General features: G+C 36.9%; 1 protein-coding gene across 1 annotated transcript in view; it reads right to left on the minus strand.

Annotated features, from left to right (window-relative positions):
* LOC124165839 (lachesin-like) overlaps positions 1-17,356 on the minus strand; it is a 239,907-nt gene that overhangs the window by 33,985 nt on the left and 188,566 nt on the right. Inside the window, exons 3-4 of the mRNA XM_046543368.1 lie at positions 10,397-10,604; positions 8,788-8,949 (exon numbers count right to left, since the gene is read on the minus strand). Coding sequence (XP_046399324.1) covers positions 8,788-8,949; positions 10,397-10,604 — 370 coding nt within the window. The remainder of the gene's footprint in view (positions 1-8,787; positions 8,950-10,396; positions 10,605-17,356) is intronic.

A 17,356-nucleotide genomic window follows, 5' to 3' on the forward strand; every position in this document is an offset into this window, starting at 1 on the left:
CTTGAAAAACAAGGCGAGAAACAAACTGAAAATACTTAACCATTACCAGGGCAATTCCATTTGTGACGGAATTACCTTTCGAGAAAACTGTGCAATAGGATATTTCGTTAAAATTGTAACATACAAAAAAATCAAAACTTCTAACTGTGAATGATCAAAAAACATTTATAAAGGTGGTTTTCATATACAGAAACAAAATTAACTATCGAAATACCTTCTAAATATGCCCAGAATTAACATGTGACGGAATTACTTCCTGGTCAACCTCCTAACTGTGATGATATCAAACATCTTCAAAACTCTGTGAATCGAAGTACAATTTGAAAATTTTTAATAAGACTCCGAATAATGTTTCAATCACTGATTTCATAAAATCTAAATATTTAGCTTTTGATTTATCAAGATAAAATATTTCCAGCCTAAATTTTAATTTAAGGGAAAAAATTGACATTTTCATAGAAATGCCCACCAAGGAAACACGCATGTCAACGCTTTGATAATATTGGAAAAATTCACAACATGGTTAGAAACCATTTACCGCTTTTACAATGCTATAAAAGATGATGTTGCTTGGAACCAGAGATAAATTTTACTAGTAGATTTTCCAGTGGCACTCATGATATCTCCTACCCGATCAAAATTGTCTCCGCTTTCTTATCGATGAAGTGACAAGCAAATAGTTCCATCGATAAGCAGCAAGCACCTACACAAGTATAACAATCAACCCTCAACTGATGCCCCCAAGAGATGCTGAGATGGAGCTGAGGAAGTCGAAAACTTTTTCAAAGGAGGAGTGGTGGTAGGTGAGAATGGAGAAGGGAAGAGATATAAGAAGTGTTCGCGTGTTGGCCGCGAGGGTCTACTCGATGAATAAGTAAGCGTCTGCGAAGAAGTGAGTCATCCGCAATGCGGCCCTCCTCCTGGTGGCACCGAACAGAAGGAAGCAAGTTTAGAAGAGAAGGGAGGGGTGTCGGAAGAAGAGAGAAATAGGGAAAAGATAGACCAGGATTCAAAGTCTCACCAGATGTGAGAAGGAGAAGATACACTCAAATTGAAAGTAAAACTGCGGGGTAGTTTTTTAAAGTATACAGGACTAGCCACGGTGATAACTTTACGGGAGTCACCCGCAACGCACAAATTGTGCGAAAAATCCATTGAGAAAGAAATCATTCGCCTTGACCGGAATTCGAACCCGAATCCCTCGACAAATTTCCACGGCTTAACTGGCTAAAGCACTCGGCCGGAAATAAAGGAATCCGGGTTATAATCCCGGTCAAGGCGAATGATTTTTTCTCTGAGGATATTTGCGGGATACTACACTACGTTCACCGCTTTGGGAATATGACTGTTGATGGAAGATAAAAGGATTGGAAAACAATGAGGGGCGTAAATGATAACGTGAAAATAAGTTTGAAAAATTAAAATAGAAAAAACTCTTTTTCCAAAAAAACATCATAAAATGCACCAAAAAGTGAAAAATATGCGTTCCATCACTTGGATTATTAAGCGTGATGGCTGACTTGGTTCATTAGAAATAAGTGTATGATAGCCTGGTTGTGACAGGTGGATTTAGTGGGGGGGGGCACGGGGGCACGTCCCCCCTTGGTGATTAACAAATTGACAAATTTTTTATAGGTACTATCATCATTACGTTCGTATTTTATTGTGTATTACGGAGCTTCAATTATTTAATTTCATATAAATAGCTTTCATATGAAATAATCGGAATATTTCGTACAGTAATTGTTGTATCTTGTCTTTAATCTCAAGTATGAGAATACCGTTAGCCCGGCAGACCCCCCACCCAGAAGAAAATCCTGGATCCGCCCCGGCTGTTAGATGAGTAAGGATTTGCACGCAATATTTATATCTTAACAAAAGACTTTTGGTGGTTTATCATGTAACCCATTGAAAACAGCTGTTAAAGAAATTTCTGCCAAAGCATTATTACTAACGCTATCCATTGAGAAAATGGATACTATTTTTTGCGTAGAAATTTAGTTAATTAGTACAAGGCTTCATCAATAAAACATTCAAATGAAGCTATTTTTAAAAGATCGTGTAAAAATCGTCATTTCACGATAATCCTGAATGTAGTCTACGCTTTGTCCGTCAAGTTTTTAAACAATTAGAGAAACTGTAATTTTATTTCGAGAAACCAAGGAAACCTTATAATAACAATTATTCACGAAATGGAGATTTTTCGCTATCGAGAAATTTTCGACGTCACATTCTTCGAGTAAGATTAAACGGATATAGATATTATGAGACCTTATAGTTTGCTAAATTAATTGAAAAATTCGTAACTGTAACTAAATTATTTCGATTTTCGAGCAATTATTACGTCATGTGGAGAGTAAATCTAAAAATTAAATCGGAAAATAACTTCTTCATTATGCTTATTTAGCAAAGTACACGCCATTCAATATAAATGAAGGGGATTGCTTTCCATAATCATATCCTAAAAGGAAGGCTTTATCGCTCACTATGATCTCGCAAGTGTACTCATAATAAGCTCTTATAAAAATTTTTTTTTTAAAAACCAGCCTTTATATTTAGATTACAGGGGATGAGCAACGTTTATATATGACACAAAGCAAAAAAACTCAGTGACCCCGAAAAACCAAAAGTGACGTATTAAAAAAGTCACTATATTTATTAAATTTTCAGTGAATGGTAAGCCCCCTATGTTTCAAAATGCCACCCCTATGCTTTTAAATGCCTACTATGTGGATATGCCTAAAGTGGATAACTTTTACTGTGGTCGCAAAACACGAAAATCGACCATTTGGAACTTCTTAGATCAAAAACATGTTTTGGGGGGCTATAGGTTGACTGGGGGGTGGTTAAAGGGGGGTTGGAGAGAAAAAGTTATATTTTCATGTATTGTCATCGGAAATGAAGAAGTGTGCCAAATTTCAGCGTTTTTGCTTCACAGGAAGTGAGTCAAATTTGAGTTACAGGATTTGTACCAGACAAACAGACAAACAAACAGACAGGTTGGTGAGTTGATATAAAGGCTGGAAAAATAAAAGAAGCAATCAAGTGTCCGACTTATTCAAAGTGATATAATATACTATATAAATCTCGATTTCAAGAAAAAAGATGAATTTTAACGTGAGTATAGCATAAATTGTACGACGGAAAATATTTTTCTCTGAGGTGTTGAAGCGGAAAAAAATGGAATTTAGATGAAATTTCTCAGTCGTTTGATGAATCTTACAATGAAAACATCAAAATCTGTATTTATCAGTTTTCAAGAGCAAATCTATGACTGGATAAATCTTCGGAAATGACGGGAGAGATTTTTTCTTCTCGCGGATATTTCAGCAAATATATTAAAAAAAACTTGACAGCTCTTTTTGAGGCTTAATAAGACGGTCGCATGCGAGTGTTATCTCGAGAGAAAAATCTAATCAGATGAGAGCAATAAAGTAGCAGCTGCGGGAATTGTGAGTTGATGGCTCACCGTGTCGCAGTGCTTTCACTCGTCGGAGCCCGTAATAAAAAACAAAGGAAATGAATGGTGATCAGCGAAGAGACGGGGAATGAGAGCTCGGAAGAAGCCCAATAAGCACGCAAGGGATAAAAGATTATTTTGTTAAGAAATATATGCCATACTTTCTATCCAGAATAAAGCCTTATTGCTTACGGTGCCCTTAGTTCTAATCCTTGTTTTGAAGCAAAATTAGAATTAAATATGGAGGCAGTTTCTTATCGTATAGCTGGCCCAGAACATGAGCAAGTATAATTGAGTAGGTTAGAAGCCAAGGGGTGCAAGTAATTTTTTTCTCAACAGAGTTAGGTGAAGTTAATTGTAAGAATAAATACACAAAAACCTGGTTGCCAAGGGATACGAGTGAGTCTCTGTTGTGTGCTTACATCGAGTGGAACATCAAAAGCACTACTAAGTATCTAATTGATCTCGTTTGTTCTCTATACCTAATTTCTGTGCCTAACTCTGTTTAGAAAAAAGAAATCACTTGTACCCCTTGGCTTATCATCCATTCAATTGATTAGGTTGGAATCTAAGGGGTACTTGTGCTTTCTCTTTTCTATACAGAGTTAGGTACAGAAATAAGGTATAGAAAACAAACGAGATCAATTAGATACATAGTAGTGCTTTTGATTTTCCACTCGATGTCAGCACACGACAGAGACTCACTCGTATCCCTTGGCAACCATGTTTTGTTTTATTTCTTCTAACAATTAATTTTACCTAACTCTGTCGAGAAAAAAAATCACTTGTACCCCTTGGCTTCTCACCTCCTCAATTATTAATACTTCGTTTTTAAACCACTGCAAATAAATATCGGTTGTATATCTAAGTGGGGTTTGGTTACTTTGTTATTTACAGCCAGGATACATAATTAATTTCATCATTTTTATTTAAAATGAAAAACTACAGCCATATCCAAACTTCGGTATTACTATTACGGAGGTTTATGGAATGATACCTATGATATAAATTAATCTCTCAAGATATTTAAATTGTCATAATGGAGCCTAGGTACTGGATTAGTTCAGCCTTTGCTACGTAGAAAATTAATATAATCATAATCATTGATATGTTTTTTCCCACTTATTATATTAATGATAGTTTCCCTGATCTACACCATAATCAAGCACTATTGGATTTGAAATGAATTTTAACATTAACTAAATTCCGTAACGTAGCTCACAGAAACTAGTTGTTCTAAAGAATAGCCACAGGAAATATTTCATTTAATTAATTAATTAATTTCCATATCGATGAAAATAGCTCTATACAGCCTTTTACATCGGGGATATAAACACGTAAACAATTTTAAGTACACAAACAACCATGCCCTGGATAGAGGTAATTTACCCAGGCGGGACTCGAACCCGCGACCTCCAGTTTGTCAGGCGAGGACTTTTCCCCGCCGCAATAATAATCATTAAGAATATAAAATGCATCATATTTTTCCTGTCGTGAATTTTTATGTGGATGTTATATTTGGGATGCAAAGAGGCACTCATCTGTTAATAATAAATAAAAAAATTCGCAGCTGAAAAGCAGTACTTTCAATTCATACTTGGGTTACGCTTCTTACTCCGCCTACTACGTCGCCACTAGGTGGTGAAAAGGTCAGACGCCGGACGCCGTCGTTCCGCACGTTAATTTGCCTGTGCGAGTGAAGAGGGAAAACATTGGGTGAGGAAAAAAAAGTTGCAATGAATATTGCGAAAGTTTTTCCCTTTCACCATAATTTCGAGATAAATGGCTTGACGAGAAAAAAATGACGGGGCCAGTCAAGGGGCGGCGACTGTATTTCCTCACGATCTTTCGGACTGCGAACAGGAAATGACAACCAATTCGAAGGAGGAAGTTAGGATAAAAAAATAGAAAAGTTGGTGGAAAACATTTTGGGCAGAAACCACACAAAGTTATAGCTAAGGGCGTGAGCGAAGGCAATGGAAATAAAATGAACAGAAGAAAGAAAGAGTTTGGAAGAGACGTGGGTCTAGGGCAGTCCAGAAGAACATAGCCAGGTTCTTTCTATTCATTTGTACAGCGTCCTAACTTCATTATTATTTAGTTAAAATTTCTAATTTCATTATTTTGTAGAGTATCGATTTTATAATTCTATGTAGTCATTTTTACAGTTGCTATGCAAAGGATTTTGTTTGTTATAAATAAATAGTCATTCTGTCTCGAAAAACAATACTGTGACAAATCTCTGTCAGATTTATCTCACAGGTGGAGTTTAAGTGTTCTTATTCCGAGGTTGTATTTATAACTCGCGGCGCTCCACCCGCTCACTAAGTGGGCTGCGCCCCTTAGAAACCCCGGATCCGACTTCGCCGTTTAATTTTGTGGGTGTTTGAAGAATTTTTATACGAGTAATATTACCGCAAAGTGCTAGTGCAGAGGGGAGGGAAACGGACCCTTGGCTGCGCCACGACCGCCTTCGCCGGTACCCTCCTCGGAATAGTTTCTCCGTTCCTCAAATCTCTGTCCACTGAGTCACTTGGGCCGGATGCGCCTGCCAAAGTGGAAAAGGTAGCGCCCGCCGCAGCCGGCGTCACCGAATCACTCCTCGGAAGCTCCGTTCCCAAAATTATTGGGGCTTAGGGAGGGGGGAGGAAAACAAACTCTCGACTACGCCACGGCCGGCTTTGCCGGCAAACTCTTCGGAACGGCTTCGTCGATACTACTGCCGACCAATATCCTGCCACCTCGAGAGATAGTGTTATATATAAGATATATTTCAGAGTGGAACAGTAATTTATCTTGACCAGGAAATCAACAAAATTTCTATCCTCAAGCTCGAGGCGTAACCATATCTCTCGTATTTAGGTAGTTTTTGAGAGATAGGTAGCAAACAGTTTTGATAAACAAAATTAAAAAGACATGTTTTTCACTTTTTATATCCGTAAAGGATTTTATTTTAGTTTGCATCTGATTTTTTAAAGACAGCCCTTAATACAGTGAGGTGATTGTTTCTCCGCTAATTCGAAAAGGAAATTACCAAATGCAATTTTACAGGTGCTTCTGTCAAGCATGTTATTATAAAAATAATACATTCATCTCGCCAATTTACTATAAGATAAACTGGAAAATCATTCTGAGGAAGAGGCATTTATTTTTTTCTACTTCTAGGGGCTTAGAATTTAACTTAAACCTTAGAATTAAAGACGGCGACAAGGTTATGGAAGGAGCAATTTTTTGAGAGTGAGAGAGTGAATTTTGGATGGAGAAAGAGGGAATGATAAATGTTAAAAGATGAAGGAAGGAGAGCTAGGGTGGGGAAAATGAGAAAACGGTTTAGTGGCTCAGTCGCTTACGGTGGCAAAGGTGGCAAAGAAAGCATCAATCTGATGGATGACACCAAATTTCGGGGAGGGAAAATTTTGGGCACACGTCAAAAGCCTTATCTGGAAACATCCGTATGATGCAGAGAATATTGCTATGCCGTAGGCATGAAAGATAAAGATGGGAGCCGATGTTCTGACCCGTTCGGAAGGAGTGCATGACGTCAACGACTCATGAGCAAAAGGCTTCAGGCCTTCAATTTTTTTATTTATTGAGATGAAATATCGATATTCGATCTTAGTTTCGATGTTACTACATTACATACAATGTAGGAACATGCAGTATCATCCTAATCCAGATGACATAGAACCGAGAAACGGATAAACATGTGTTTATTCCTATTTTGGAACTATCAGCGACGAAAAAAAAATAGTGACCCATCCCGTTGTCTCGCTGAACTCAATGACCCTAATCGCTCATCTCCGCAATCCAACTAGCATAACCGTAGTTTGTATTGCATATAATTCAGGATATACCAATCTCGAAAATGAATGTTCCTCTTTTAGTTTGGCTTGACTTTACTCATTTAATTGATTACGTTGAGCAAACCTATTACTCATAAAATTTGATGACTTATTTGTGGTGACAGTAAATGGTGCCATCATAATTTTAAATATTATTGCCAAGTTTTGATTGCTCATGTAACCTAAATTCAAAATGGATTTTAAGCGATGATAGACGAAACGCTTGAATTTATTTATCTGATTAATAAGGAGATCTAGTTATTTAGCCATCTCTATATGCTTAATTTTTTATAATGAGGATTAAATATGATCGTTTGAGTTTAATATCGATTTACCTAGTGAAACGGTTGAATGCCGAAATTTTTCCTCAAAATGTAGGTTGTATATTTCAGTAGTTAAAGCTGTATACATTTATAATGGATGAATATATTATGTTTTCTTTGGTAGAGATTTGAAGGCGCAAAAATTATGATTTGTATCCATCAAGTTATGAGGATAGTTCGTTTTGTCTCACACATGAAAAACTACGACTAGGAAAAATAATAAGCAAAAAAATATATTTCTCTCCATGGCAAAGCATCTTGTGAAAAATTAAAAATTTTCACCAGCAGAGTAGTCAAGAATCATTACCTGGAGTTGGAAGTGCTGGTGAGAAATTCGATGAAAAATTAATGGATTAAAAGACAAAACGTTGAAGAGATAAAATTACGGGCTTTATTTTTTATTTTATATTATTATCTGCTTTATTTGCGGTATAAAAGGGAAGAATTTCTTGGCTTCTGATTTTTGTGTTGAGTATGAGAAGCGGTTAGCGTTGACTATCAACTCGCTGTTAAGACGTGTTCGCCAAGTAACTAACTAGCCGCTGCGACCACTCCTTTTATGTTTGGCATAACGCAACGAATAAATTGGTTAAACATTTCAAATATCGATCGAAAATTTTTCCTACAGTGGTTTTTGCTACAAGCATACGTGTACCACAGTTTTAACGGGATCATGATTTAAAAACACTTCGTTCTTTGCTGCAAGGTTCGGAGAATTAAACAATGATTTAAATCTTTAATATTTATTAGTAAATAATAACAAAATTTCGTACTTTTAAGGCTAAAAATTACATTTGTGTCGTAGATAAAGGGCTAAATATAAAAAAGTCCAATCATTCTCGGTAGGTTCAGTTTAAAAACGCTTTAAGTCCTTGTAACAAACCAGCAAACAAAATTCTTCACAGAGTCCCAGCTTCGCAGTTGCCATGAAAATAGAGATTATCGCTAGGCGTTTTGCCAACAGAAATGTAAATACAGTGGAAACCCTCACTCATGCAGTGATTCAACGCAAAGTTGACTTACGTAGGTGAATAACCCCAGAAGATGAAAAACCCCAATGAGCGTAAGAAGTTCACGCGCAGAATTCAAGGGACAATATTTCATTGAATAAAACGAAACAGAACCACCCTATGCGCCACACTTACTGCGCAAGGATACTTACCCTTCTTCCTTCGGTCGATGGTAATGCCCTGTCCGTCCTCGCGTCTCCACATGATCTTGGGCGTCGGGAAGCCGTCCGCCTTACACATAAGCGTGATGTTCTGGTTCTCCCGCACCGCCACCGCAGATTGAGAGGTGTCATCGTCCAAGATATTAGGCGGAACTGCAAAATAGCAACATTCAAAACTCAGTGATAAATTGAGGTAATTTAACTAATATTTAGCATTTCTACGCATTATGGAGGTTGAAGATGGCTTTGGAGGGGAGATTCTAAAATATTACGGGAAGAGGGAATTTTAACATGCTAGAGAAAGAGGTGTAACTCATGTTATCGATATATAAATATAAGTAAAATACACGTAATATATTTATTCAACGAATGAATGCATTTATTCACCTACTGAGGGCGCACATAATTTTTATTATTTTTGGGTAAATGAATTAAAATTTACATATTTTACTTAAAATAACTTTCATAACTTTGCAAAGGCTAAATACTGACATAAAATTAATGCAATTTAAGTAGATAAATTGAAGAATATTTAGTCTTACACTTAAGAAATTCAGGGATTTCTAGTAAAACCATCCGCAAATTTGCATAAAATTCAATTTACACTTCAGTTTCACGAATTATAAATAATAAAATACATTATAAATTCTGGAATTTCTCTTCTTCCGAACGTGATCTACTTTAAAGATGGTCTCCACTTTAAGGGAATCTCAAACCACAAAATAACCTCGACATTCAGTTTAAAGGTAATGTTAATTTGAATTTAAATATCCTTCGATAGATGACAGCATCATGGAACACACGTATTGTTAGGAGAGTATGAACTGAGAAAGGCTGCATAACATCGAGCATTCTGATCACTTATTTCATTCTTGGTGACGGCATCTCTCTCGATTGCTTTTTAGACCCCACATATGCCTCATACAAGACCTCTTTTGAAGAACCCATGCTCTTACCGCCAATTTCATCAGCACTCTATGTAATCTAAACCCACGACTCAAAAAGACACTAATAATACATCATAAATGCTGGCCGACAACGATATATTACTCATTCTGGATCATCATCAATATGATGAATTCCGCTTTAATTACACCAGAATCTGATATTTCAAGATGTGGGAAGGGGGGGTTGAAACCTATCTATGTACCCCACTACCACTTTTTTACTCCTAATGTGGCCCCCACCCGTTTCCAACCTTTCATCTTCCTATTTTTTCTTCGAAGATATCGCACAGTGACGATACTGGTCGTGCAATAAACTTTTGCAATGAATTTTTTATCTTTCGTGATATGGACTCTTTCACCTTATACCCGCTGAGTCTCAGAAGAACGTAAATATTGCCAGCACGACCTTAAATGGTTATTTGATGGAATAGGCCACGTAAAAGACAAATTTTGGAGCCATTTTGATGGTAGGGTCGATATATAGTCACTTATACCTCGCAAGGTAAGACATTACCAAATAAAAGATAAAGATAATCCTTTGATTTGGCAACTCCAACAATACTAGATTTTGCGATAAAAACTGTTGGCCCAATGAGCCCATCTGAGGGCTGCGTTATTGAACTTCAGCGCATTGCATTAGCTAGCATACTTACCTACGACCTGTAGGTATCCCACTTGGCTGATCATGGGATTGGTGTTGACTTGACACATGTAGTATCCCCTGTCCTCCTGCTGCACCGCAGTAACGTGGAGCAGCCACGTCTTCTGATTGTCGTAGGAGACGCTGAACCTCGGCAACCGGGCAATCACGTGCCTGTGGATAGTCAGGATCATCTGACGGTCTATGTGGATCCACGCCACCTGATAATGGAGAACAAAAAAAATGTAATTGAAAATGGATGGAATTCATTAGAAAGTGGATATAATAAATTAAGTGGATAAATAATTCTAAGGAATTTTGATTTGATTGCACATTGATTTGAAATTAAACCTGAATTAAATTCACCAGTTGGACGTGATTATTATATTTGCGCATATCATATTTTGCTAAGATATTAACGATTTATATATATTATTTAGATAAGATATGCTAAAATCATCATCGTCATCACTGGTCAACAATCCTAGGATTGGTTTGACGCAGCTCTCCACTCAGTTCTCCTATCAGCTAATCTTTTCACACCTACGTATTTATTCTCTTTCACATCCTTCTTCACTTGTTCCACATGCTAAAATAAGAACAGAAAATTTGGCGCGATATTATTACGGAAGTAACTAGTATTTCAGTTATTAGTAGTATTTAGTAGTATTTCAGTTATTAGTAGTATTTAGTAGTATGTCAGTGATTTAAATTTCTTACGGTACTGAATTAAAAGCAATTATGAGTCGCAAGATACATTGCCAGTTATTATGAAAGCAAAGTATAGTACGTAAAATATGAAATGTTGTTAATCGCTCATTTTTAGATGTAAACTTCGGTTTAAATTTAAAAATTTTCAAATATGATCAAGCATCAAATGAACATAGGTCAACCGAATTGGCTGCTAAAGAGTCTACACCCGAACTCTTTAAAAATGAAAAATGAATTAGCTCACGGGACACCTTATTCGTAAAGAAGGCGAACAAGAGAAGAAGATGAGTGAAGAAGTCAATATTATAGTGAAAAATGTAGCTGAATTGAACATACCTCTAATAATCAATCATTCGGAAGAGGGAGAAGAAGTTTGTAGAACCGTCTACCTGCCTGACTAACACAGAAAGAGTTACTGTTTTTGAAAGTGGGTATTGGGACGGCAAAGTTAGTTGAGGAAGGCGACGGAATTAATGCTTTTGAATTTGATTTTGCGCCTCATCGTCGTAAAGTAGAGAACTTAAAGATGCAGCAGTCACATTCGCGACCATATTAAAACACTACGAGGTATTCAGGAACTCGAAGCAATATTTCCTGAACCTATGTAAGCTCTCTCATGGAAAAATAAAAATTTGAAAATTCAGATTATCTTCGAGAATTTGTTGTAAATAGCGAAACAAAAAATCGGAAAATTAGTAGAGATGGGGCCGAGCAAATATTGCCTGTGAAAAGGCAGCGGGTACGTTTCCACGAATCGTAATAGAAATTAACTCAATCCTGCATTCCATTTGAATAACGTCGGAGTACAAATAAAAGAATCGATGGAGAGGATTCTTAGTCATGCCTTTCCGTGCCTATTTTTAATTATTTGTGGATTTCTCAGATTGTGTTCATTTGCACTGAATCGTCAGGTAATTCGTTATTATATTATTTAGTTATTTTTAGTTCAGTCCAAAAATCCCTGGACATGCTTAATTGATATAAAAATACTATTTATTGTCATACTATGTACGCTACTTTCCTCTATATATATAATAGCCTCTTTTGTTTGTTCTCTTTGTTACTCATAGAATTTGAACACAAAGAATTATGGCCAGTGGCAATGTTTAAAATATTCTAACACAATTTTGAAACATCGCATCGCCATCGAGGCACAGAGGAAAGGTTCGGTCCTTTATGAATTTATAAATATTTTGGAATGATGGATCTGAAGAAATGAGTTGAATGTTCTAAATTTCATTTTACATAGAACTATACCGCATTTCAAAAATATTTACCAACCTAAAGTCACCTACATGGCGCTTTCTCTGCCATAACAAAAAGTTAAAGTGCCTGTAATGAGGCAGGCTATCTCGCCTTATTGTCAATGTAATTCGGCCACATTGCATTATTATATATGGCATATATGTTTTTAAGGAAGATGTGGGATGCAAAACCGATGTCCGGGATAGGAGATTGAGTGAGAAAAAGGCTTTGATCAAAATAATGACCAAATTATGGAAAGCATCTCAACAAAAATCTCAAACAAATTTGTAACAAAACCCTAATTCATTCCGGCAGGATTGCTTAATATGCCACTTACTCGTCATCTGTCTCGTTAGATACCAACGTTAGCCACTGCTATTCCTCATTTTTATACTAGTAAAATGTAATGCAAAAAACTTTATGATTCCACATAAATTTAATACTGTATGGCCTAGGTCGTACTGTATTAGATATATGTGGAATTGCAAAGCCTTTTGCATTTCATTCTGTCTAGTCGATTTTCTGAAGTCAGGCCGGAAACAACGAGTTTATTGCATTGCAAATTTCTTCTCATTGTTTCCACCTTGTATTCCAGAAAATTCACTTACGCATATTTCCATCATATGACGCGGCAACTCTATTCTCACTCACAGGAAAACAGGAGGAATTCAGAAACATCCTCCGGTGTACTTTGTCTTCTCTTTTATCTCCGGTGACCAAATCTCTCTTTCTCTTCAACTCATGATATCTGCTTCTCCAGCTTTCTTCCCTTCAGTATATTCCTCAGAAACTGATTGCGACAGATCTCTCAACCGCTAAGCGGCAATTTTTCATGTGTACACCCACCCATCGTCTCATTTATCTCCATTTCCCATGATCGCACCTTGCACTCCAAAGGGGGTTACCCATCCAAACCCACGCTCTCCATAACGGTCATCGTGGGTCCCCAAACGGTCATTTTTGATTGCTTCCACTTTCTCGCCACCACGATGACGACTTATGAGGTTTTTAAGAGCGCACTATTCCCCAAAGATCAATTGGCCTTTCCACTTCTTTCCACGTCCTTTAATAACGTCTTCGGTATTTTTTGGGAAAATAAAAGGAAAAAATAATATTCCTCCGGCTATTTCTTCTGTTTATGACAAACCAAACTCTTTCCCTTGTCTCCGCTTCCGAAATAAAATGGAAAATGTTTATGTGCTATTTTTTTCATTTTCCCAAGCACTCTCTCTTCTTCTTTACTCTTTCTTTCCTTAAAGAACAGTTCGGAAAGAAATGTGCACCATGTGTTTCCAGATATGTAATAGATAGTCCACAATTCATGATCAAATCAAGAAGATAAATACTTACGTTCAATGTAATGTTTGTCTTAAATATCTTGTCTGTAGCGATAGAAATGGGTTTATATTATTAGTAAGTTAATATTATTATTAGACGGTATTATCATAATTGATATTATTTTTTAGGCAACGCCTGCCAGTTTCTGGATTTCATGTGATAAAAATAATTATACAGAGGTGATTCGGGATGAAAGTCTTACAGACATGAAGGTTTCAGCTCCGAAATATTTTTTATTGCATATTTTTTCCGTTTTTTGAGCATTCACCGATCACAATATTACGGTACACTAGAAACTTTGAAACAAAAGTTTGATCAGTCGTACCACCTTACTATTCAGTTACCTTCATATATTCTCTGAGGTCTATCAATTTGTTCATTCAGTTTCTTCCACAGCATACCCACTGCACTCCAATTCTCCCTCATCACCTTCTCCTCAATGCATGACACATTCCCTCCACCCCTGGCTCTAAATACGACCCTCTGCCAAATTAACTTACGAGCTTACTCCTGTGTCCATTCGAACAAAAAGGAAAATTCCGAGGAAAACCTTCTCAGGGTTGATCTTTCTCAGCCGTTTATCTTACGTAATTACTAAAAAAGACATCAAATTTAGTGCCGGGCAAGTATTATTTTGGATAAGAGAGAGGAGTGGCTGTAACACAACACATACTGGAGATCGCCCTGAACAGGATAGGGACTTGAGGAGGGCAAAGTGTGAAATACAACAGAAATGGGAACCCAAAGAGGTTTAATACGATAAAATCAAAATATTAAAGGGAGCCGCAGAGGAGAGCGGCGAGAGCCAAAGATAATATGCACCTTTATACTATTCTTTTGATGAGCTGTCATGTCCTTAATAGTGCTCTACCCCTCTTTATTGCCCAGCAAAGAGTACGACGTTAGGGAATTTATTTTCTTTCAACTGTATAACGGCCGTAGATCGTTCGAATGCCCATATCACTATATGAACTGTTTGTGACGTTATCTAAGTACTTTTAGCTAAAATGACCCGTAAATATATATTTTTTAATCACCAAAGTTCATGAAGTATCCAATTTAACGAATTTCACTCATATGAAGACGAATTTAACACGTGGTTAAGTACTTAATGGATTTAAAATTTTGATAGCTGTCTTTGATTTTTAGTTCCACATTTGGAAGCTGTTTTTTTCCCAGGAACAAACCTCAGCTAAAATAGCTACAATGGATTTGAGATCACCAAATAATGCTCTCATTAAACCGGTACATAAAACTATTCAAAATTTAATTTATAATTTTCAGTCAGATGGCTAGGTTTTCTATTAATTTCGCCCACCGTGTGAGTTATCCAAAATCCAACCTTTTCCCACTCCGACATCGCCAGATTCTCGCAGTTCTGCATTACAGAGCTCGACACCACCGAAAATTGAAAGGCAAACCGTCGGAAATCATTTATTACATGCATTTACCATTCCGACCAGCATACCTCGACTTTTCCGACGACAAATGTATTCATATCCCCGGTTGCTTTAATAAAGAGCCAAATGAATGCTTACTTTTTCATTTCTAGGGTTAAAAAATGCAGAGGGAACTTAATTCCTGAAGCGAAAGAAAAGGTGTTGATGTAGGTCACAGGTGAAGTAGCATGATTTCATTGAGAAAGCACAACGAGGGTCGTAGGTAGAAAAACGAACAGGATATAATAGGTCGCCAACAAAAAAAAATTTCATGAGGCTCAGTAACAGAGTGAAAGAAAGAGTAGTTAGTGTGTCGAACCAGCAGCATAACGCTTGTGTATTTCCCTGACCATCGAGAGACGAGAAGGATCCGGCGCACAATGGGGAAAATCCCGAAAAGGTGGAATATCGAGTGAAAAACTCAATTGGCCGAATAATATCTCCCAATGCTCGTCCACCTTGCAAAGATTTACCACTGCAATGGTTTGTGGGAAAGGGTTTTACGTTTCACAACAGAGACCAAACTCTCAACCGGAATACCCAAATTACTCATAAAAACATGTACAACCCACTTACGCATATTTTTCGCTTACTTTTGTGCTTAGCAATGCTAATTACAGTATTACTAGCGGGAATTGCCAGAAAAATGTTGTGCATATTTACGCGAAATTGTTTCCACCAAAGGATATTAGCGTCAGCAAATAATTCGCGACACGTTTTAGTATTGATGGTTAATATAATGCCTCTGTATTTTTATTTGTAAGAGGTCATAGTTGTGGTTTAAAATATCTAAATTTCCATGATCTAAATAATATAGTCGGAATTGGTATGGGAGTCAGTAACGCTGAAATAATTAAATCAATTTAAAAATAAATGAGAACTTCTCAATTGTTTCCCAGCGATTTAGACTAAATACTATTTATTTTAACTAAAATATGAGTATTAAAGTGTTTACCTTATTCATAGGTATGCCGAGTCAGTTAATGAAAAAATAGTACCAATTCGTAATATATTATTAAAATTAAATACTTCTTTATATTAATACCATTCAAAAACAATCCACATTTTCTTATTCTTTTAACGTCGGAATAATTATATGTAACTGCTGAAATCCATGTGCACACAATTTCATTCTCTTCTATCCTCATTTTCATGATTTGGCCAGTTTTTTAGAATTTGGCCACGCTATGCGAGGGGAGGAAGAAATACAGCAGAACTCTTTGGATCTCTCCACTAATCACAAAATAGGCTACTCTCGTCGATTAAATGTTTTATCAGTCCGATTTGAGTCATGGAATGGTCGTTAGGAAATTTGGGCACGGCAAGGTGGAATAAGGATGAAAAATTCCACCTATTTTCTTTCTTTGTGTCTATGTTTTGCAAAACTACTTCAACAAAGTCGCTCATGCCAAGGTACCAGTAGCAGACACAGAAAAAACTCGAGAGGGGCGAAAAATATTTCTTGAGCTACCTTTACTTTTATCGGAATGAAAAATAAGTCGCATGCAAAGTTTAAGAAAGTTTCATTTAAGCTGATTTCACAAGTATGCAAGATAATTCTATCTTATGACATAAAAAAGTTAAAATTGTGGTTCTGCAACGTTAGGCAATGCAGGTGCCCCGCAAGAGGGGGGGCACGCCCCCTGCGCCCCCATATGTATCCGCCACTGCAAGGCACGATGCCTCGCGAAAAACCCTAGGGAAAAATCCTTTCGTTCATCTTCCCTGGAAGGCACATGCTTTATGGCCAGAGTTGATGAGAGTTTCTAGATGCTCCGGAGTGCAATTTGCAGTCCATGAACTTAGAAAAGTGGCACGACTTTTTAAACAGCTTTCCGCTATAACTCTACAGCTCTGTCCACTCGAGAATATCTCTCAACGGGATTCTGCCCTTACAAATCACCTCTCCCCTCAGAAATTGAACAAGGGACAGTTGGATAAGTATCACATAAGGCAGCATTTCTTGGCACTATTGCCTTAAATTATTTACCTGATTATAATATTCCATCATTCTCGTTGCTTCAGAAAGCAAGTTAATACAAATTGCGAACCTTTTTTTTCAAACTCTTCCGGCAAAAACATCGGCACTGACGACGCGTACACCCGAACGCAACTATTTTAATTACAATTCTCCCTTATTATATGTTCTGCGTAGTCAACAGGAATAGGGCGGTTTCCTATTTTATATCGCCTAAATCAAAAGATTATTACTTCTAGAGTATTTCACGCTTTTAGATTTT

Source organism: Ischnura elegans, chromosome 9 (genome assembly GCF_921293095.1).
Source record: "Ischnura elegans chromosome 9, ioIscEleg1.1, whole genome shotgun sequence".
Taxonomy (NCBI): domain Eukaryota; kingdom Metazoa; phylum Arthropoda; class Insecta; order Odonata; family Coenagrionidae; genus Ischnura; species Ischnura elegans.